Source organism: Lampetra fluviatilis, chromosome 36 (assembly GCF_964198595.1).
Source record: "Lampetra fluviatilis chromosome 36, kcLamFluv1.1, whole genome shotgun sequence".
Lineage (NCBI taxonomy): Eukaryota > Metazoa > Chordata > Hyperoartia > Petromyzontiformes > Petromyzontidae > Lampetra > Lampetra fluviatilis.
This window is the reverse complement of record NC_136310.1, coordinates 1,895,314-1,918,499: the sequence shown is the minus strand read 5'-3', so window position 1 is coordinate 1,918,499 and position 23,186 is coordinate 1,895,314. Positions and strand designations below refer to the sequence as shown.

The 23,186-nt window shown below is 47.9% G+C and overlaps 1 protein-coding gene across 1 annotated transcript in view; it reads left to right on the top strand.

The window, feature by feature from the left end:
- The first annotated feature begins 6,023 nt into the window (after nucleotides 1–6,023).
- LOC144945023 (neprilysin-like) overlaps nucleotides 6,024–23,186 on the top strand; it is a 28,134-nt gene continuing 10,971 nt past the window's right edge. Inside the window, exons 1-12 of the mRNA XM_078873187.1 lie at nucleotides 6,024–6,184; nucleotides 7,329–7,400; nucleotides 10,479–10,640; nucleotides 12,132–12,212; nucleotides 12,620–12,715; nucleotides 13,688–13,806; nucleotides 14,405–14,473; nucleotides 15,924–16,058; nucleotides 17,589–17,678; nucleotides 19,640–19,773; nucleotides 21,777–21,870; nucleotides 22,248–22,376. Coding sequence (XP_078729313.1) covers nucleotides 6,082–6,184; nucleotides 7,329–7,400; nucleotides 10,479–10,640; nucleotides 12,132–12,212; nucleotides 12,620–12,715; nucleotides 13,688–13,806; nucleotides 14,405–14,473; nucleotides 15,924–16,058; nucleotides 17,589–17,678; nucleotides 19,640–19,773; nucleotides 21,777–21,870; nucleotides 22,248–22,376 — 1,284 coding nt within the window. The 5' untranslated portion in view covers nucleotides 6,024–6,081. The remainder of the gene's footprint in view (nucleotides 6,185–7,328; nucleotides 7,401–10,478; nucleotides 10,641–12,131; nucleotides 12,213–12,619; nucleotides 12,716–13,687; nucleotides 13,807–14,404; nucleotides 14,474–15,923; nucleotides 16,059–17,588; nucleotides 17,679–19,639; nucleotides 19,774–21,776; nucleotides 21,871–22,247; nucleotides 22,377–23,186) is intronic.

Genomic DNA, 23,186 nt, shown 5'->3' with positions numbered 1-23,186 from the left:
TACTTCACTGGACACCTGTGAAAAGAGCTTTATAGCTCATTAGATTTATACCGAATAAAAATTCTGATTTTGTATTGTTATTACTATTTTTGATGTTAATTTCTGAGATTTTTATTTGAGAGCCTTTCAGTGAGCAGTACATCACCTTGTTTTCGTGAATGATGCAAGAAGACGACCTGACAGAACTACTACTGAATTTCCTTCAGTACAAGGCCACTGGCACCAACGATGTTATTGCACCTTTCTTGTACGTTTCAAAGTCTGCGTTAATCGCGTGGCAATCAACCCAACACGTTTTCGCGGATCTGGATATAAACCGCATTAAGTGATGAGGCACTGCATGTTGAAATTGCTCGGGATTGTTTATTGTACTTGAATCAATGCTGCAAAAAATATGCAATTCCCACAAGGCCGTGTTGCCGCTGGGTTGCAGAAAAATGCTTTTTTTTTATTAAAAAGTCATTGTTTTATCTAGGGGCCCAGATATACGAAGGAGGCGTATTGTCTGCTTATCTATTTTCTCGCGTACATTCTGCACAACGACGCAAATGATAATTTCGTGCTGCAAATTAATTGGCAAAATATCTAACAATCACTGTGAAAAATGAAGAAAATTGCGTGCGGTCATTGGCAACCGATCCACCGCCGGCCACGCTTGGGAATTCCGTCTCACCAGTGGTGGCCAAAAAAGCCCACATCCTCGGCCATCTCAGCCACGCTTGGCTCAGCGTCCCCTTACACCGCTGAAGCTCTCTCCGTGCGCGGTGGAGAGCATCAAAAGTTTACCTGGCAGCGTCCCCCTACTTGCTATGCTGCACGCACGCTCCTCACCGGGAGTGAGGCTGCTCAGGAGACAAACGCCCCGGCAGCATTAGGATGCGGTGAGCGTCAGGAGCGCAGGTGCAACTGTCCCACTCCGGGGTGCGGAGTTCACCGCGCTTCAAGCGCCCGTGGCGGATGGGGTTGCGTTGCGGCTCTAATCGCACTCTAAGAATAGCCGCGAGCCGTCGTCCTGATAGCGGCAGCAGCGGCAGCTCCATGCGTCCCCGTCCGGAGAAGTCTCACCCCCTCCCCCCACCCCGAGGCTGTGAAAGAACCCCCCGAGGCAACTCGCTACGAGAAGGAGCATTCCGCCTGTGATGTTTAACGGTCCAACGCCATCAGCGATTGCAAAGGAGCAGCAGCTTCGTGAACGTAATGACATCGATGATCGTCCATAATAACACGCTGACCTCCTTCTACATTTCTATGTTGGGTGTGTTTTTTGTTTCCTTATTATAAATTTGAGTAATACATTTACAGTTTGTGTTGTAAATCCAACGCTGTCCGCCACCGGAGGTTGTTAACCATACTTCACCACGCCGGTAGGTGCATTGGTGAAATGGCCGAGCCCGAGATGTGTTCAGATAGAGCACGCAGCTGTTGTTAGCCATGGCTGGGAATCGATCGTAGGTTTCCAGGTTCATAACGCAGCGTGCTAGCCACTACACCACCGCTCCTGCCCAATCTCTCTTACAATGTCAGGAATCTCAGCGTGCCTTGGATGTCCAAATGACAATCGCCATTGTTGTGCATAATCTGCAGACAGCTTTGTGATGGCTGCAAGTCCAAAGCAGCTGAGATCGAAGCATATTTCTATTTTCGAGAACAGCAACAAGTCTATTGTTTTCCAGTTTCATGATTATTAGCACTCATCAGTGCGTTTATTCCTTACAAATATAGCAGTACTGCTGTTGTATTAATGTCTGATCCCGGTCAGAGCATTGGTACAATGAGAACTACTGTCGTGGTAAGTCAACAGTGGTCGTTCTGTGGATGCGCTGGCCTCGCCATCAGAACGTGGAATTGTGTACCAATGGGCCTCAAGGAGTGCCGACAGAGATAAGAGCTGCGCGGGGTCACCACTCGGCGTACGCGCGCTGAATTCACAAGGTCACTCGCCTCGTCCTGGTCAGCCCGCCAGAGTACAGCACTTCCCAGTTGGCATCTTGCTTCAAAATTCCTTGCTTTGAATGTACGCGAATTTACGCATGCATGTATGTATGTATTTACAGACAAGGCAGTGGACCAGAGATATCAGTCATTCCACTGCTCTCCTTCTACACACATTGCTTTTCATTGTTTCAGTTCTCTGGGTAACATTACTTCGCAAGATCACGATAGATGCCCGCGGCGTGGCCTTCGCAAGCAGCCGCCATCATCCAGCAGTGGATTGAGCATGGCTGCTGCTGCTTATGATGATGGCAGCGATTTAAATAAACCTATTCAAAGTTGCAGCTCTGTATCACAACTACATCCCCGATGAGTCTGAAGAGGCGTACGCGATACGGTGGCCTGACCACAGAACGATGAGCCAACCTATTGCACCGACTCACCTGCTTGGCTGCGGCTGTTTTGTTGCAGTGCTTGTTACACACACACATGCCATGACACGCGTGTTAGCAAACAGCTAGGAAAGCACCAAGCCCCATTAACAGTGGGCTACACTTCAATGAGCAAAGCAACCCGATGTCTGTGTCACACAAAGCACTGCGCACTACACGGGCGCACACCTACGGACGGATTCGGTCATGGTTTTGTACCGTGTCGTGTTTACAGATCGAGTTTTGTGTGTGTTTTTTTTTTCTTCCTGTGCCGAGCCAATTCTCAATGTCAACGTGACACATTCGAATTGCAGCGGAAGAGCGAGGTGTAAAGAGAACGTTGGAGCAGGCTGAAAGGTAATGTTTTTAGCGACTGATTGCTGTTCGTTTCAGGTTCCGTTGTAAAATGTTTTCTAAAGGAATGCCGAGTCCTACCCAGACGTATAGTGGGGGGAGGGGGGAGAAATATATTCGCGAATGGCGTTCGTGTGCTTTGACATTAAAATGTGCGCTGGCTTCTACTGCGAGCGGTGCAATGACACGATCCAGACCTTGCAAATGAAGGGCCTGTCTTGCTGAAAAGGGCATTCATATCCCGCTCCCTCTTCATCCAAGGCTGGTTTCAAGAGGTTAAGGTACCCACATTTTACCCCACCACCACCAGCGAGTCATCAATACCCTTGCTGTCTAATGAAAGCGGCGATGTCACTTACTCGCGCATTCATGCTCATAAGTCTAGCCTTCTCGCGGTAACAATTTACGCGTGATTGACATGCTGCCGATATTTACCCGAGCCGCGGTGTAATGGTCAGCAGCATGGACTTGCAGTCCAGGGGTCACCGGTTCGCTCTCTCGCGCGGCAGTTGAAGTAATGATGGAAGATTCCTAAATCTCTGAGCCTCTGTCCACTCAGGAGTATAGATGGTGTACGCCACACTTGCCTGGGTCAGCAGGGAAGAGTAGGCATAACACCCTCGAGATGAGCTCTCGAGAGTGCCCTCCATTGAGAGTCCCATCGGCCAGCAGCTGCTCAAGCGATCAATTGCAGGGCTGCGCCTTTACCATCATTACATATTTACTAAAACCGATTAAACCACGTTTGCGGTATATTCTAATATTCTAAGCCAAGCTTTCTTGTTGTGACACGTCAGCATACTCGACATGCAAAACCCACGCAGCAAACGGACAGAATGCGTGTCACGCTCCCCGCTTAAAGCACGCCGTTGACGTAAACATAGTGATTGCTGTCCTTTATCTATCCACTGCTGCTTTGGGTCCTCCAGCTTGCCATGTGGGTCATGGAGAGTTGGGGAGGGGGGGTTGCCATATTTCACCACCCTGGTCAGTGAGAGATGGTGAAGTGGAGGGGCCCAAATCGCCGCCCGGCTATCAGAAAATTTGTTTCATAATCAGAATATTTATTGAAATTGCAGGAGAATTCCGATGAGCTCTAAAGCTCTTTTTCACAGATGTTAGTAGGTGCGGGTAAGATCGTTACAACAACGAACAGCATACAAACATCGTAGCAAATAGCTAATGTCGCGCGAACAGCGGTGTGAGCCGTGGCCTAAAATGGAACTCGGATTCGCCAAGTTTGCTGACCACCCCCCGCCACTCCCTCCCCTCCGCCACCCGCCCCCCCACCCCCCCATACATTTCCCCATAAAAATATAATATTGTTGAGCATTTCTGTGTCAAAGTTAAGAATTGGCCACGAGCATGTGACGAGAGGCACACAAAGCAGCCCCTCACGTTTCACAATCGGCTCTTTTGACCGAGAAACACTTCAACAGGCAAGCGTTGGTGATTCATCCTGAGATAAGATGACAACAGAGAAGCAGCAGCAGCAGTAGCTATTTCACCACGAGAATTGTCGAACGGCGATGTCACTCCACCTCGTGTTACATTGAAGGTGGGGGGGGAGCGGGAGTAGGAAAAGGGTGCACTTACAAAACAACATAAATTGCCGCCCGTTTGACAAGAGGAAGTGAACCGCGGGAGTGCAGTGGAAAGGTTGCGATATCCTGCACACCGCCACCGATTTGGCCAAACGCCGCGTGTCGGGCAGCGCAGGAACGAGTGCCGGTGGAGGTAAGGTTGGAACACCGGCGCGGCTTTGTTGACTCGACGGAGGGAGCCGCGCGCGCGCGAGAGAGAGACAGAGAGAGAGAGGAGGGATTTTGCGGGTTGCCGGTTTTGACGGAGCGTTGGAGGGAAGATGTGGGCGTTTTGGAAAATGACGAAAGTGCGTGTCGCACACAGGAAGGTGATCTCACGCTGCCCACCGTGAAGTGAACTTCGATCAGACCCGGCCTTATAAAGTTGGCCACGCAGCAGCCCAAAGTGCTTAAAGACTCCCTCCCAAACGGTACGGGCAGGTGATCTCGATAAGGTGAGTTGATTCTCTGTGTGTGTGTGTGTTTGGGTGGGTTTTTTTTTTGGTACAGAGATTCAGAACAACAAGGCAGCAATGTGGTGTGCAGGCATGTTCCAATTGGGAGAGAAGCGTTATTCATTGTCTCGCACACGTGAATATCTTGTTTCCACTTGTACACGTTGTTCAATGTTGAGACTAATATACTCTCGTAAATCATAATTATATTCTGGGTATTCTGTAAAAAAAATACATATTTTATTAACCAAGCACCACAAAAACAGGCGTGTGGTTACAGTTGGCTTTTTATAATTAGTTTTGTTCATGCAATGGACAACCCCTTTTTGTAACAGTTCACCCAAAAAGCGCGTAGATCATTTACTTTATTTTACAAACAATTTTGGTCCGACGTAAATCAGTGTGGGATTAGTAGGTTTGTACCTCGCCATCTTTATCATAACGTGCTAATCATTCTCATAGTGCTCATTTGATAATTTAGAAAACATTTTTTAGATATAAATTCACGCAATTTTTTTCTCCATTCACCCTTTTACCGAAGCATAGAACAATTTCCAACCCGAAAAAAAACACCGCTGCCCTAACCCCCAAATCACAGGCCGCACGCATCCGTAATTACGACGATGGCTGGCATATGCCTGGGATGGCTGGTCTTTTACAAATCACGAGAGGGGTGTTTGTGATCGGAGAGGCACGAGGGAGGGTGAAGATCCGCACATATTGTTCGAGGTGGGAGTATAATTTATACTTTACATAGCACGATTATAGCGTGCAATAGATATACTCAATTGAACGTTCAATATGCATTTTCTCGATCCGGTCACGGTTTCATATCTAGTATTAAAACACAGATTTCGTTCAATGTGTAAACAATTAAAATTGTACGCAAATATAGCTAACGGCTCATCATTATTCCAGCTAAACGGTTAACCATTCACACGTTGCTCTCAACTAAATAAACAGGCAATGCTCGACGGGATTTCTAAGCGGTTCCACTTACACAGATCAATCATTCATCCCTTTAGCCTGCGCCTAAGAAATGTTATTCAAATTAACGAAAAAAAAAGAAACGTCAAAACGTGAGAGCCCAAGCGGCTTGGACCCTGTGTTTTAGACACACGGCTGTAGCAAAAAAAAGTGCAAGGAGGGCACCTGGACACTTTGAATAACATTGGAATGTGTGAGCGACCTTCGATTTGTGGTTTTTGTTTGTCGCGTGTTCACGCGCGCGTCCGTACTCCAAACTCGCGTGGTTTGCTCGCAGTGCTCGGTCTCGCGTAAAGGTCAAGACAAGGGGTTAAAGGGCAGCGATCGTGAGCAGCAAGCATGTCCAAGAAGAGGGCTGACCCCAAGGTGATCGGCCTGTCCGTCACCGTGGGACTTCTGGCCATCGCCCTGATCGTGTTCATCGTCCTCTTTGCCACCAAGGGTTCGTTGCTTTCATGACCTTTCGCACTCACACTCGCGCGGGCATCCCCCCCCCCACCATCGCGCCCCCGCCGCCGCCCTGCTCACCCCTGCGTCGCGCATCGAACGGGCTGATTGCTGCCCCGGGGGACACGGTCCGGTAAACGTCCCCCCCCCCCCACCCGGGGATTGTGTGGAAGCAATGGAGAGAGCGTCCGCCGGGTGCCCCCCGTGGACGCACACGCACGGCAGTGGAACACCGTAGTAGGAAGGGCACAACAGGAAAATGAAGGAGTGCTCGATTTTGTTTCTGCGATGTTTTTTCGCCCAGCGCCAACACGTTTGTTTTATTTGCCACACCAATGACCCCGTTAGGCCAGCTGCGCCCGGATGTTTTACGAAGGGAGATCCCCGTGGTGCCGTGATCACAGCAACACACAAAAGACACAAACACTCGAACGAGGGTTTCGCTCGCCCTACGCGGAGTTCGGTTTGTGCGATTTGGCGCATATGCGGGCACACCTATTTCTACTCAAATTTCGCAATGCGCGGTTAGAATTCACTCATATGCTGCAACGCGGACAGACGTGAGATATTGTTTCTTCTACTCTGCAGGCAGCTTTCTCCACGCGCGGTTTCGCTTTTGGACCATTTTTTTGGAATGCATCTACTACTCCCACCGCATAGAGCGAGGGAAACGTGTACAGGGCCCTTAAGGAGCGTTTCATCATGAACAAACGGGTTTGTTTCATGGTCGTAAATGAAAGGAGCGCGAATAAGTAAATGAAAACTGTGCAAATATAGCATGAGAGCAAGAGGCACCAGAGAACGTGAGGTGCAGGTGCAAGTAAGCTCGGTATTTGAGTGTAACAGCGAAGTAAACGCACGTTCATTGAAAAGGACAGTTAAAACAGACTCCCAGGCAACATTGTGTATCCATTATTGATTTGAAGCTTCCGTGACTGCAGCAATCCATACACTTTGGTTATTTCGGTAAAGTCACGTAGGTGGCTTTACAGAAAGAATCAGAGTATTATGCATCCAATATTAGTTCCTTCAAATTAGGTCTGCACGCCTGCAAGATTAACAGTCTTACCGAATACTTCATCATCATCGATGTATCGTTTGCATCAATATTGCGTGTTTTTTTTGTGCGTTTGCTGCAGAGACGTCAACTGCAGAGCCGTCAACTCCCCCGGCTCTGAGCGTCTGCACGAGCCCAGACTGCACCGTCTCAGGTGAGTTTGCGACGGCCTTCTTGTGCCCCAGGCCCTACGCCTGCGTTGATAATAATATAATAATAGTTACATTTATAACGCGCGCAAATTTGCAGACGTAGTGGCCGCAACTCAGAGGCGCGGAGCCAAGCTCAGAGTCGCTCGAAAGCATGATTGTAGAGGTGAGTTTTTAAGTCTCTCTTGAAGGAGGCGATTGAGGTGATGCTGCGAATGTGCAGAGGGATAGCGTTCCAGAACTGTTGGGGCTGCCACCGAGAAGCGGCGCATAGACGTGACCATCCTTGATCTTGGTATCAAGAGGAGGTCGTGAGTCGCGCTGCGCAGGCATCAGCGTTAACTTATCACTCTTTCTCACCCTCGCCTTGTGGCAAGAGCGTGCTACCCGCCCGCACCCCACTTGTCCCCGATCAGAATTTCCGTTCGCCCAAAGTGATGAGACAAACAGATCCCAATGCGCATTCCTTGAAATACAGTAGAGGCAAGCCGCTCGCCACAATGGAAGGACCCGTTTACTGGCCTCCAACCACCAGTGCGCATTGTTACACATGGACGTATTGCTGTGGATTTTGAATTGTGCTCCAAAGTACAATTCGGTCCCATTTCATATCGCGTTTGAATTCTCGATTGTTTTATTCAGGGGGGACGAGTGGAGGGGGGGTGCAGTTTGTTTTGCATCCAGCAGCTCTGGAGTATTAAATTCAGAATCAGAATCTTTATCGAGACTGGCGGAATCCGATGAACTATGACGCTCTTTTTCACAGATGTCCAGTAGTGGGGCACACGGTCAGAAAGTTCCAACGAGTGGCGCGCCCCGCAGACAATCCTCCCACGTGATTGTATTTATCAGCCGGATGCATTGATGACGAAGCAAACGTTCAATAAATGAGAAGTTACAGAGAGATAAAAAAGAAATGTGTTTGCGTGGCGTTAACGCGATCCTGTCAGGTGCAAAAATGACATGGGGATTATTTGAATGATTTCTAAATAGTTTTTTTGGTGCTAGATCATGGTAGGTGTAATGGAAAATCGAGCAATACACTTAAAATGTCAATTCGAACTCTTCCAGACATGCACAGGACGAGGTTCGTGAGAGTTACAGAGTGCTCCCTGGTTGACAGACGGACGGAACTAATGCGTGGACACTTTCATCCTTTGTTCGGAAGAGTGAACAAGTGGAGCCGTGTTTTAGTCAGATGTTGATCAGAAGTGCCCGGAATGAAAAAGCGATGTTGAGTGAGCTGTTGTCAAACTATCGTCAGTGCCTGCACCTTGCCTCGTATTTATTTGAAACCAGCTAAGGGCCACACTGAGCTATGAGCAGTTTTTTTAGTGGGCACACATGATGGCCCATTAAAGTGACTTCTTCATCATCATCATCAGTTATGGGACTTTAATGTTGCAGCCACATAATCTCGTCAGATTCAGATTATAATAATTTCACAGCCCTTTGTCAATCCACTGTTGGATGAAGGAAAACCATCCACCCAAATCCCATGTCGGCCATAATAATTAGTTGACCAAACTTCACAATGCTGTGGGATGCCATGTCGCACACCCGCATTGCGATACGCTCAGTCGAGGGACGATGTCGCACACCCACATTGTGGCACGCTCGATCGAGGGACGATGTCGCACACCCACATTGTGGCACGCTCGATCGAGGGACGATGTCGCACACCCACATTGTGGCACGCTCGATCGAGGGACGATGTCGCACACCCACATTGTGGCACGCTCGATCGAGGGACGATGTCGCACACCCACATTGTGGTACGCTCCGTCGAGGGACGATGTCACTGAGTGCGGTTGTTCTTATGTAACTCGTGACAAGTACAATTCTGTGTGTGTCACTATTCGTCGTTCTGAAGCAAGTGGCAATTACCCTCCCAGCGTGATTGCTGTTAGTTTTGTCTGTCCACATGACTACGCATGTAGCCGTCCACGTTGTTGATGACACAATCCATTCACTGCTCACTTGACAGCCACAAACGAGAGTTAATATTTGCTCTCATTGGGTTCTTAAAATTCAACGCGATTTCCTTCGCAAACGAGCATTCACGCCGCGCTCATCGCCTCTTTGCAGCCCTGAGCCAGGGGTGACGATTCCACATTCCTATGACGGGGGATGAGTCTATCCACAGGACAACCACTGTTGACTTCCCCACTGTGGTACTCATTTTATCGACGCCCAGAGGGATGATGGTCTGAATCAACCCCCATCCAGTATTTTAACTCAGAACCGTACGATTGATTGCGAGCCGCTCACTCGACTGCTGGCAATTGGGCTCCCAGTTGCTTATCCATCAAATGATGGAGTGATTGATGTTGCAAGCTTTAGCGATATATATTGATCAAGAGTCTCCTCTTGTGTGTGTGTGTGTTATATATATATGGGGAGCGGTAGTGTAGTGGTTATCGTGCTGTGCTACGAACCTGGCGACCTGAGTTCGAATCCCACTCACGGCCACAACCAGTGACGATTATCTGAACCGTCCTGGGCCTCCCTAAGTTGATGCGGTGTGTAGTAAACATCGCCACTGGGGAGACAAAGGTGGCCGTGCATGGTGTTGGCCATCCACCACCTTGTGTGCCACTCTGGTCTTGCCCTAACAGCATGTTAAGGCTACACGGGGGATATTTCTCTTTGTTATGTTTCGACATCTTTAAGTTGATGGTGAGCCCGCTTGCCACTGCCGTGACGGAGCGTGGTGGGGCTTGGCTGTTGGGATTCCACCAATGGCTGCCAACACTTTGGGCCACTCTAAGAAGTGGCTCCGCCTGCTGCTTATTAAACGCCTAACGAGCACGCGACAGTATTCACACGAGTCAGCCATTCCGGGCCGCGGTGGTATTTGTGAAAATGTAGCCAATATTTATTTTTGTTATTCCAAATGACGGGGAAAAAATTAAAGTAGCATTCACAATGCTCTCCTGGGATGCATCGCACGCCAGTTGTGGCTCATTGCTGAGCAGCGGATGGCTTTGGGATGATGATGATTTTAATGATGATGATGATAATGACGATTATTTTCACACCGATAATGATGCTGATGGTGGTGATGATTCTCGTTTTCTTAGCGGCACGAATTCTGGAGAACATGGACCCGAGCGCGGACCCCTGCAAGGATTTCTACAAGTACGCTTGCGGAGGATGGCTCAAAAAGAACATCATCCCAGAAACCAGCTCTCGTTACGGTGTCTTTGACATCCTGAGAGATGAATTGGAAGTTGTCCTGAAAGGTAAAAAAACGATCGCCAAGCGGTGTTCAAACTGTGCGTGTTACACGGCCGCTGCTCCTAACCCGCTTGCTCAAAGATTGTCCGCAGTAGTGGGTGGCGTGAGCTCTGGAGAAGGCACAGTTTCACTACCACAGCTCACTGTGGCAAATTAGACTAAGTCCTAGTCACTTGAGTTTTCACCGGGGCATGCAACATCAACTCGAGATGCTCAACGCGCAGCCCAAACCATAACGACCTCGCTCGAAGCGACCGTTGATTAATTTATTGTGTCCAAATACACTAACAAAAATATGTTTTTATTATTTTACCAGGTAAGGCCAACTGAGCTACATAGATCTTTTTTAGAAGCGACCGGGCCACAAATGATAAGCTCAACGAAGTGGCTTATCATCACGTGGAAATGTATAGCAGCCAAATACTCGAAACGCATGTTTCTAAATATGGAGGGAAAAACCGAAGGACCGGGAGAAAAATCCACAAGACCACAGGGAGAGAGAGACACGCAACCTCCAACTATACAGCAGGCGTCAGTGTCGGGACCGAACCCACAACCTCCTGTATACCAGGCGACGTAGTTAACATCTCTGTCTCCTGTTGCCTGGGTGAAAGGTGGTGAGGCTATGATCCTTACCCAATCCTTGCCAGCTGACTCAAAAGCTCAATAAATTAAACTAAATGTACGGATTAGAATGTATATCCCGTTCATGTAAAACGTAGGTGGTGATTCTCAGTTGACGAAAATCCCTACAATGTGGCATCTACACCACTGCTTCAAGCATTGCGTTTTAGTACTCTGCTTGGAGAGTTTAATCAAGGAAGAGAACACGTCTTCTCAAGATAAAACATTTTTACCAGTCTTTCAATAGCATTTTTATTTCGGCAAATATTTATTCATCTAAACGTTACAGTTGTATGATGATTATTATTATAAGATGCACTTTCCTCGCTCGCCCCTCTGTATATTTCATGCAAAAGTCGGGGTTGGTCGGTGTGTGTGTGTGATCAGATTTGTATTTGTGGGGAGCGGTGGCGCAGCGGTTAGCGTGCTGCACTTACGAACCCGACCACCCAAATTCAATTACCCGCTCCATGGCCAACATCAGTGACTAATATCTGGACCCCTTCTCAGGCCTCCCCTGGGCTGACTCGGCCATACATGAATACCCGGTGTGGTGTGTAAACATCGCCAATGGGGAGACAAAGGTGATCAGGCGTGGTGCTGGCCACCCACCCCCTCGTGTGTTGTCCCGGCCTTCATAGATGATCGCTAACAGCACTTGCCCCGACAGTCTGTTAAACGCTATATGGGCGATCTTTGTCTTTGAATTGTTTTACCAGACTTGTGTGACCTTATTGGCATTGAGTATATGCTTGGCATGCGTCCTCGCATTGTAAAGTCCGGATAATAAGGCAACACATTCTGTTTAATTATTCTGGCTGACCGTTAAAATATCACAGTTCACGTGACTTGGTGGATGTCTGCTCTGACAGCTGTTCTGGAGAAGTCTGATGATACAGCACGTGATGCTTTCAAGAAATCAAGGACACTCTACGCCTCTTGCATCGATCAAGGTGAAAGCTCGATGTGATTCCCTCTTCCATACAATGGGAATACTTTGTAGCCTTGTGATACATCAAGAGGCACGTGTTAATATCAAGGCTCCGTAGATAATATAAGAATGGTGGTGGACGGTCGGCTGGGGTGGTCAGCTGTCTCTTGAGTTTGAACTTAAACTTGGACTCCATAAGTCTTCAGGCGATTGGTCAAGGGAAGGAGTTACAGACAGTGAGGACAGCAGAGGAGAAGGAGTGACCTCCCACTTGGTATTATTTTACGACGAGGAGAATGAGCGACGAGCTAACCTTGGTCTGAGAGGCATGAATGAGACGCAATAATGGCAGAGTTTGCATCGATAAATGCCGCAGCGTTCCTTGCGGTGAACAAAATAAATGAAGATGCCCTTGTCTGTGTGTGGCAGAAAAAATCGAAGCCCTCAATTCCCAGCCACTGCTCGAACTTCTTGGAAATGTGAATGAATGGCCGATCGCAACCGTGGACTGGAATACGACCCAAGGTAATGTGGACGTCACTTCCTCTCGGGCGCGTGCCACACGAGGCATACCTTCACAGCGGACTGGCACATGGCTGTTAGCGCGCTGCACTATTAATGAACCCCACGTTCTGAGTTCGATTCTCGGCAACAGCTCACGCCAGTTACTGAGCGATATATGAACCGGTTGAGGGCTCTCAATTCACCACCAACCCCACACCAGCAAGGGGTGGTGAAGTATGGTCAACGGATGTTGCCTAGAGGGAGACGTCATCCAGCAGTGGATTGACACAGGGGTGCAAATTATTGAAAATATAAGTTGTGTGCTGTACTAGTAACGAATTGGCATGTTATGTTTACGTGAAAAACCTTAATTGTCTGTGTCGGGTGGTGGCGGGTTTAACGACACATTTATATATTTACACAATCTAACCCAAAAAAGTCGTTTTGCTTGTTTAATAGTGTATGCTCTTACAATTACTCTTCAAAAATGTACCTCTTGCAAATCAATCGAATGGATTACGGTCAAAAGGCACTTAACAAACACGTGGTTGCCCCCTCCCTCCCCCCCCGACTAGAACTGAGTAAACGGATTTGACCTTCGCTAAACGCCTGGGTAGCTTGTCGTTAAGATACCGTATCTCATTCGCGGCGGAGCCCAGATACGACGTGCGCGTTGGAATTTAGACTCGGAAAAAAAAATCTGCTGAGCTCTGGACGATGCCGCGTGTGATCGAGTGGACGCTGAACCATTTCGAAACGCAGGACGCTTACAGTGTTGTGCAGCAATTAAATTAAATAAACGTCTAATGTCATGTACGTGTCCCTTTTTGGAAGTTCACACGCGTAGTGTTTGCTGACGAACGTGTTGAGTGTACATTCGTCAGGCATGCTCGAACACCACTGCCAACGCAGGAGCACCAGCATTTCCAGCACAAGATATGTTTTTCTACAGTCGGGATTGTTTGGGATTTTTATTTTTCTCACACCCCACAGGACCCACGTGGATCTTGGAGAAAAACCTTGCAAATCTGGCCAAGAAGTACAGGGTGCGACCGATCGTCAACACCTACGTCGGGATCGATGACAAAAACTCAACCTCCTACATCATCCACGTGAGTGACGCACGCATGCGTGTGTGTGTGTGTGTGGGAGGAGTTGTGGTGCTGCAGTGGTGGCCGCATTTGCGCTAATAACCCAGCAAACCGATTTCAATTCCCGTTCACAACCAACGCCAGTGACTCAGCCTCGAATGAGTACCTGGTGCAGTGTGTAATTATCTCCACTATGGAGACAAAGGCGGCCGGGCGTGGTGCTGGCCACCCGACCCCCGAGTGTGCCATTCCAGCCTTCATTGGTGCTCGCTAACAGCACTTGCCCCAACAGTCTGCTAAGGCTACACTGGGGATCTTTGCCTTTGGCGCGAGAGCATAGTGCTCGACGCGTTACCATTCAAGCCATTCCACAGCTGATGTACAGGCAGATATGTGAACAAGTCAGATATGTGAACGTCTGCAGAACATTCCAATTACAGCTACTGCACTGGGTGCACGTGCAGGCAGTTAATTGGTCAGGGTGGATAAGTCACTGTCGGATATGCGACCTTGTAATGTATTTTCTTTTGAGCCCGAAGCATTATATGATGAATGTGGTGTGTGTCGTGTGTGTGTGCGTGGTGTGACACGAACTTTCTCTTCGCATTGCTCATTCCAGATCGACCAGCCAGGCTTTGGTCTGCCCTCCAGAGACTATTACTTCTCACCGACAGCAAGCTACGTCAAGGTACAACTTACAGCAAAAAGAACAAAGCCAACAAAGCCCTCTCGACCTCGCCCGGCGCGTCTTTTGGAGTCGCTTCGCACGCCGTTTGCCGCGACGTCCGACGTTTCGCTCAACGTGCCTGGAGCTTCGTTCTGGGGGAACCGTGGATTCATGTCTCCGTGAATCCGCGTCAGAGAAACCATACGGCAGCCCCCTTCCCCCGCACCTCCGATTAGCACGGTTGGCAACGTACAATGCAATACAACTTCTGAAGGCCTCGCTAAACTCTGTGATCGCTACGAGTCCATTACGCTGCCCTCCGTGCCATCTATTTCCAGGGAACTCATCGCGGGGTCAGTGTGCTCGGCTCGCAATTGAAAGTTGGTCCCAAGATTAAATTCGATTGGTGGTCCACTTAGTCCATCAATTCGCATTTGCTTGGCGTGGTGCTGCAAAGTGGGACACGAGTTAACTTTGAGAGAAACAAAAGTCACGTGCAGACAGTTCTCTAAGCAACTGGAGGTGTCTGTCGGAGGGAGGCAACTGGGGAAACATGTCAGAGTTTCTACGCCGAGTGCTGCGATTGGTCAGGACCGTTTACGAGTGTTCGGCATGTGGGAAGGGAGCAGAGTAACCAGAGAAAAGTCCATGCTCATAGCAGGGAGATAACTCGAAGCTCCACACAGATGGATCCAAGCCCATTGCTGTACTGCCAATCCACTTGCCACCTAGCAACGCAGGCCTGCCACACCTTTGTGTTTCTAAGCAGTCTCCCATCCAAGTAGTAACCAGGCCAGGCTTATGCCCCTTTAGCTTGCACAATCGGCGCAGGCTGTATTGGTAATAGGCATTTGGTCATCCAGACCCTGACGCCTGCTGCTGTATATTTGGAGTTTGCATGTTCTCCCCGTGGTCACGTGGATCTTTTTCCAGATCATCCGGTTTCCCCCTCCACATTTAAAAACATGCGTTTAGAGTATTCAACTGCTATCATTTCCACGCGATAAGCCACTTCGTTGAGCTATCATTTGTGATAGCTAGATCGCTTCTGAAAAAAGAGCTATTTAGCTCAGTGGGGTTTACCTGGTAAGATAAAAAATTGTTTATTTTTATAGCTTATTGTAATCACGCTGACCTGACCTCGACTGTTAGACAATACCGAATTGCGGACCGGTGCTGCATACACCGTGTGCCTCACAGCGATGGCTTCTGCTAGGCGGGGTTCCCTAGCCTAGACCACTCCAGGTCAATGGAATTGTTGATATGAGATAATGTGATAAGGCGCGTTGAGATGCTGGGGAATTTTCTTGGCCTGCGAATGCGAATCGTCGCGTGACATCAACGACGTCAATGACATTTCGACAAGGATTTTGCACCTAACTCTGATTTCATCATCATCATCATCGTGATTGTGCACATTTATGATTATAAATATGATTATGAATAATAATGATCGCGTTTTGATGTTTAGGCTCGGGAGGCATACAAAGATTTCATCGTGTCGATCGCCAACATCGTGCGGAGAGACAAGGCGATTCCTGACGATGATGTGTTCGTGCGGGAACAAATGGAGGGGCTCTTCAACTTCGAGAAAAAACTGGCCGAAGTAAGTTTGCGTCAACTTGCAAATCAGGCGGTCCCGATTGTTTTTACCGCCTTGTTCCTTTACGTAAGTGGTTCTTAACCTGGGTTGCACGCACCACCCTGGGGGTGCCAGATGCCCTCTCAGAGGGCCAAAGGGGTGCAGGGCTGCAAGGAAGGTTAAGAAGCACGGCTCTGCGTCAACAGGATGCGTCTCATCTGTGAGCGCAAAACGGGTCTGTGGCAACGGTGTGTTGAACAAAATACACGTTACCCCGACTACACTAGACCTCGACTACGCGTTACCCTGACAACACGTTACTGTGATTACGCGTTACCCCGACCGCGACGGTTAAGGGACGAGTTTGCGATGCCGTGCGCTTAAATATTTTTTTGTCATTTTGAGTTTGCCCCGTAAACTTGAGCTCTCGTTAAAGGAGGCAAATTTTATTTCGTTTTGTTGACTTTGTCTTGAGAATGTAAACACTGCGGTTCTTGCTGGTGGGGAAGAAAGTGAGAATCAAAGGCCACCACCGGTGAGACGAAACGTGCCCTGATTGTTGACGCACTTGTGTGCACGCTGGTAGTGGATTATTTCAATGGCTTTCTCATTTTCTCTGCGTGTTCAACATCAACGCAATCTCCTTCTGGTCGTGTAGAAAATGGCAACTTTTTTCCGAGCGTGGATCAAGTCTGTGCAGCCAGCCAAGAACATCATCGGATGCGGGATTTACCATTATAAGTGCGATGATATCCGTGTATGCCAATTGGCTCGTTGAACGTGTCCTCCGTTAAATTGTGCAAACCAATGAAGGAACCCCAGCATAAATTGGTTGTCAGATAAGAGGACCGGAGACTACATTTTTAAAATAGATATAATTTGTAATTTTCTTTTAAAAATTTATTTTCCCGAGTATTATTCCAATTGGGCTGTTGGTGCCAACGTCGTGACACGGATGAGCAACTCCGTGCTTGAGAATCGCCCGTGGAAGGAGCTGTCGCAGAACTACTTCTGATATCCCTTCACATTCGCCTCTCTCTATCAACACATTAGGGTTGCACTTTCTCGAATGGTCTGTTACAGGAAAACAATTTTGCGGAATAACGGCTAAACCGATTTTTTTACTTTTTGTCACGATTAACAATTAAGGTAACAAACCAACATTTTAGCGAATGTTTTTTTGTTGTTGTGCGTGCAGTTATTGATGACGGGGTTTGGTAGATATCAACTAAAATCCTTCATAGCCCGGTTTTTATTCATGGGCGTCTGAAACTTCACGACAAAACTCAGCTCTGATCCCCGGACCATCTGTTCACCTTGTTTACAGATCATTTCACGTCCACAGACACACACTGGTACTGAGCGCACACAAATACCATATATGTAAAATCTGACACTTAAAAAAAATTTACATTTGGCAACCATGGTCTTAACGATCGTGTGACTCCTGAATGACCGATAACTCCATCGCGTAGCCCTGTGTGTCAATGTATCGGAGTGAATTTCTCATAATAGCAATCATAATAATGATGTGTGCCTGTTTTGTTTCACTAGGCATCTACCCCAGATGAGAACAGGACCGATATCACATTGCTCTACCACAAGATGAGTATATCAGAGCTCAGCACCAACTACAGCATTGGCGTAAGTAGTACGGAGCCCCACGATGTAAACTGGCTTTGCACTCCACGCGTGGTCATCATATACCCGCTGCTGTGGTGCAACCTCCAGTGGTACGCACTGGACTTGCAGCACCAAAGGTTGCCACTTCAATTCCATCTCCTCCCACTGCTGCCTGCAGTTGAAACAACTGACAGCGCCTCACCCACCTTGCCACCCACCCACCGTGCCCCCCCCTACTCACCTCCGTCCACCCGGCAGTATATATTTTTTTTAACCACAGTCAGTTGATCGGCAGGCCATGTCTGGTGGGGTAAAGTGTGGGCACTCCCACATCTTCAAAGGTGTCTGTGGCCAGCGTGGGTCGAGGGGTTAAAAGAAGATAATCTCAGGAGGGTCCTTTCTCATCACGGATGTAGCGTCTCACGGCCACAAGAAGGTGAATTGCTTAGACCACCGCTGACGATTCAGATTGAACGTCTTTAGAATTAGACTTCAAGCAATTCAGAAGTTTCGGCAGAGACAACCCTGAGAGCAAAACCAGTCAATCAACTGTAATGTAATTAGGCGGGTTAGAAATGCGTCCCTTTTTTGTGATCCGATTTTCGTGTTATTGGCATCGACTTGGCTGTGGTTGCAACGCATTTTAACTTTCTCACTCTTGTCGAACATCATTGCAATTTACGTCAGTCACTCGTTCAGACAGTCAGTCATTGTCGTCTATGGGTAAGTGAAATACTACATGATTAACTGGGAAATAATTATGCATTGATTTAAATATGCTCATAGTTAAAATATATATGCGCGAGCTGTATAGATATCCAGCAAAAGGGACATTGTCGTTCAAGCACTCAACTCACGGTCAGAAGATTATGAGATCAGTTTGGTCAAAAGTCGACTTGGCCAATCATTACTTTACGCATATTATAATATGTACCACTTACACTGCAGCTTAAGCGCTGACAAAGGAGATTAACGCCACCTAAGTTCTTGTTTCAGTACAGATACACTTCAGTTTGACTTTGTGCCATTGTATAGCCTTGCTAATTTTAGAACGCAAAGCCAAAACCGCAAACATTTGAAGTTACTCCAGTTCCCAAAAAGTCACGAGATACACGAGATATCGTGGGATTCCGAAATCTCAAACATAATTTCTCTACATCTGAATAGCTGTAAACAACAATTAATTCCTACCGCCTGAAACTGACATTTCTGACTTTAAATTTGTATTTTTTCTTATATGTATACATACCGGGAAAATCCCTTGCGATGGAAACATTTCATTTGCAAGGGTTGGCCCAGGGTGTCAAATGACACACGCATAGCAAACGCGTAACTGGAACGTGTATGCACGAACGTCTGATGGTCTGCCAACGTATTACGACGTACGTTTACGTGGCAAAGAAGTGTACACACGGAGAGTCGAGAAGAGGGGATGCGGCAGCCAGCGTGGCGCTTGCCCATCGCAGCGCAGTCGCCCGCACACACAGATAAACGCAGCGCGCCACCAGTTCGTACAGAAGGTCCTCTCGCAGGCGTGTGTGTGTTGCACTTCTTTCACACCGCGGTACGTAGCCAACCGTGCTCAACGGAGGTAATGGGGGAAGTACAACAGACTAAACACAGAAGGCAGTTGTAAAGAAACGAGTTTGTCAATCTAGATGATTTAAGAGTGTATAGCTTCAATGGCTTCCTAATATCGGAAGGAAAAGCGTTCCAGACGCCCGCAGAAGCGCATCTGCAAGTGTGGTTAAATTAAGCATTTAAATAAATCGAGACTCGTGGCATATTTTAGGTTTTATGAGAGACTTGCTAAAATTCCCCAATCCTTCATTACCCTGATTGCTTTTGCATGGAGCCTAAATTCCCCAAAGTTGCCTGGTGGTTCATGTGCAACAACTTTACGTTGCATACTTATTTTCTACTTTGATTGAAGGTTGACTATATGTATTATAATGTCGCAACTTACTCTTTGATACTTTCAGAATTTTTCCTGGCTCGCCTACATGAAAGAAATGTTTATTGGTATCAAAGATATTGGTAATGCCGAAAACATCGTGGTCTATGCACCCGAATACCTGATCAAACTGAAAACCATCCTGGAAGACGAATCACCGAGGTAATTACATCTCATATTTACGCAATATAACTTGATCGTGTTATCGTTTGCCTGCGTGATGTGCACACGACAATCTTGCAACCTTACTTGATTTCTGTTAACGATACAACACACTCTTGATTTGAAGCTTTCGTCACTGCAGGAATCCATACTCTTTGCTTCTTTCCGTAAAGTCACGTAGGTAGGAAAATAAAATAAAAAATAATGTATCACGACGTTTCGATCGCAACACAAGCGGTCGTCCTCTGGCGAAAAAACAATCCAGCAGTGGAACTGCTGAACCAGCGAGAGAGCTGTTACAACAAGAGGTTATTTACGTGGCGATGGGCAAGCACGTCAGTTGTGTTAATGGGAGAGATTAGGGAGAGAGAGATTAGGGAGATGAATTAGCATGAAATGAGCTTTCGTCGCCGCATAAGAGTATCGTCCCCGCATATGCGCACAACAGCAGTGTTAATGGGAGATTAGCACTATGTTGATGGGAGAGATTAGGCAGGGAGATTAGGGGGATTAGCAAGTTAAAGTCATGTCAATGTGTAACACAAGCTGCGGTGCTGCCAACTGCGCTGTGAGAGGCAAGCGCGTCAACGCAAGAGAACCACCGAAACGGTGGTCACGCCAGTGAGATACAAAGCCCATCACACAGCCAGAACCATGGATACATCGAGGCTAAGGGAGCAGAGGTGGCCATGTTAGTGAGACCCCAGCCCGTTAATGCAGAGGCACCTAACAGGGCAATGCAACTCAGAGAGTCGGAGACAACAGCCAAACGGCAGGGAAAAAGGAAGCACCACAGCAACTTACGACTTTGCTTGGTTAATAACGTCCTTCCAGTGATTGCTCAGCTTATACCCATCTTCTCGGATGAAATTGTCTATGTGTTTATATATCTGGATGGCTTCATGAACAAATCTTTGATGGTAGCCCGAATGTTTGCAGAGTACCTTGGTCTTGGAAAAAACAATATCGTGCGAGCCCACAGCGTTATAACAATGATCAGCCACTGCAGAGGTATTGCTTCTGCCGTGTTCCAAATCTGCCTTGTGTTCGCGAACACGGTCCGAGACATGTCGTTTGGTTTCCCCAATGTCACTACTGCCGCAGACACAACTTAGTTTGTAGACAGCCGGGTATCGTTCTGCGGTCTCGTTTCGCGAACCGGTCGCCCTAATTTTGTTCAACGTTCTTCGTCAGTTTCCACGTCTCCGAGCCGCAAAGTCAACGCGCAGCATGCCAGGGTTAAACACGTCAGCTGGTTGGCTTATCGCAATCAAATTCAAGCCTTCCCAGGAGCACTCCGATCGGCTCTCATCAGCCTCTTTGTTTTCGAGGTTAACAACAATGACAATCACGTGGCTTTGTAAACACGTCCACGTCCAACGGCATCTCAAGATGCCGAACGCAGCGTAGGCAACAACACTGAGAAGTGGGTGAGGGCAGTGAGGCATCGACGAGTGAGAGAGATCACAGGGCTACACGATGGGGTCCTAGACGCCTACATAAGGTCCAGGGGCTGCGTTATATAATCATAACTTAGAGCCCTTTTGTCAATCCACAGCTGGATGAATGCCTCCCCAAACGTCACACCGTGTTGGTCATGGGAGTTGCCTGAACATAATTCACCGCGCTAAGTCGGTGCCGGGTTGGTGAAGGGGTGGGGAGGAGGGCAGAACCGGTTTTGATATCACTCGCCACCGATGTTACTTAGCCATGGGCAGGAGTCAAACTTGGTTGGCTGGGTTCATAGCGCTGTGTATTAACCGCTGTGCCATTGCCTCCACCCTTAGCATTGTACATCTATATTCAAAACTGAAATGGGCTCTGAATAGAAACTTTAAGTGGCTTCCATTGAGTTTTCCCCATCCTCCACCAAATCCTCTTGATGTATCACCGCGGCCTTCTGGTTTTCCTCCTGTCACTGAGAAGGTCGATGGGCAAGTATGGTGTAGGCACTTATTGATTGTTGATGATTATGGTTGCTTTTGTTTGTGTGTTTGGTTTAGCACGATTCAAAACTACATCGTCTGGATGCTCACCGTGGAACACGTAGAATCCCTCAGTCAAAAGTTCAAGGATGCCAGAGCTGAATTTCGCAAGGTACTTCGCATTGGTGTGACGATGTATTTTAAGCTTGCGATGAAAGCATGCATACATATTTACGTGCATGATATCGCATGTATCAATACATGGGGCAAGCTATGGCAAGAATTATCAAGCCGCTAAAAGTGACGCCTCAATTCCAAGTGAACGCAGCTGGACTTGTATATGTGTGTCACTACGTCTATGCCTAGTGAGTGTTTGTATGTTTATATATATATGTTGAACTTATTTTGCACCATGCTTATCAAAGGTGTGGGGGAAGGACAACAAACTAAACACAAAAAGCAGTTCTAAAGAATGTACGTTCCATCTAGAGATGGAGGACCGGGGCCCTGTGAGTTGCAGGTGACCCATTCCCTGCCTCTCTCTCTTAGGCTCTGTACGGAACAACGTCGGACAAGGCTCGCTGGAGGAGCTGCAGCAGCTACGTCAACAACATCCTCTCCAACGCTGTGGGAGCTCTCTACGTGGAGGAAGCATTCGCTGGAGACAGCAAAAAAGTGGTGAGTAGTAGTAGTACTAGTAGTATGCGTTATTTGTGTTTCATATTCGAGTAGAAGGGCAGCTACCGTGGGGACGATGGTTTCCACACTCGACCTCGAATCCAGAGGTCGCCGGTTAGATTCAGTGTCCCAGCAGCGTAGGTGGGTACACCACACCAGGTTTATGTGGGGTGGTGGGGTGAAGTATGGGTGCCCCCCTCCCCCCCACTCTTTTCCAGGATGTTTAGCTAGCGTGGAAGAGTAGGCCAAGTGCCCTCTGGAGGAGCAAATCCAACCAATGGCTGCTTTAATTAACTAAATGCCCATTAGAGAAATATTAAACGCGATGGTCCATAGGCGGAGGAGTTAAAACGTTCAACTCCGCTGTCGTTCTTGGCCATCGGTCCGGGCTTCTGTTCTTTCGTGTGATGGCGATGCGTTCAGGAGCTCAATGTCAATGTCGAGGTCTGCTCGCCATGGCGAGAGGGCTGCAGGAGAGAGTTTGTGTATTCTCGCTTATTCCTCTTTCATTGAAAGAGCGCAGACGACAGTGGTTCACTAAAAAAATGGTCGATCGTTTTGGTTGCATAGCCACAATCGCACTGTGGCCTGTCTTTACTTTTCCATTCATGAAGGAGATGTGCGCATCAGACTGTTGACGTTCTGATGTGGTTGATGGTTTCCACCACCACCACCACCACCACGGCTAGTATCTTGGAGGTGGGAGGAATGTCAAAGCCAGGAGGTGCATCCGATGTTTTGGATGTCGAACGAGGTGTTTATTGCCGGACGGCCAAATTCGTTGTTCCCCCTCTGTTCGCCGGCATTATT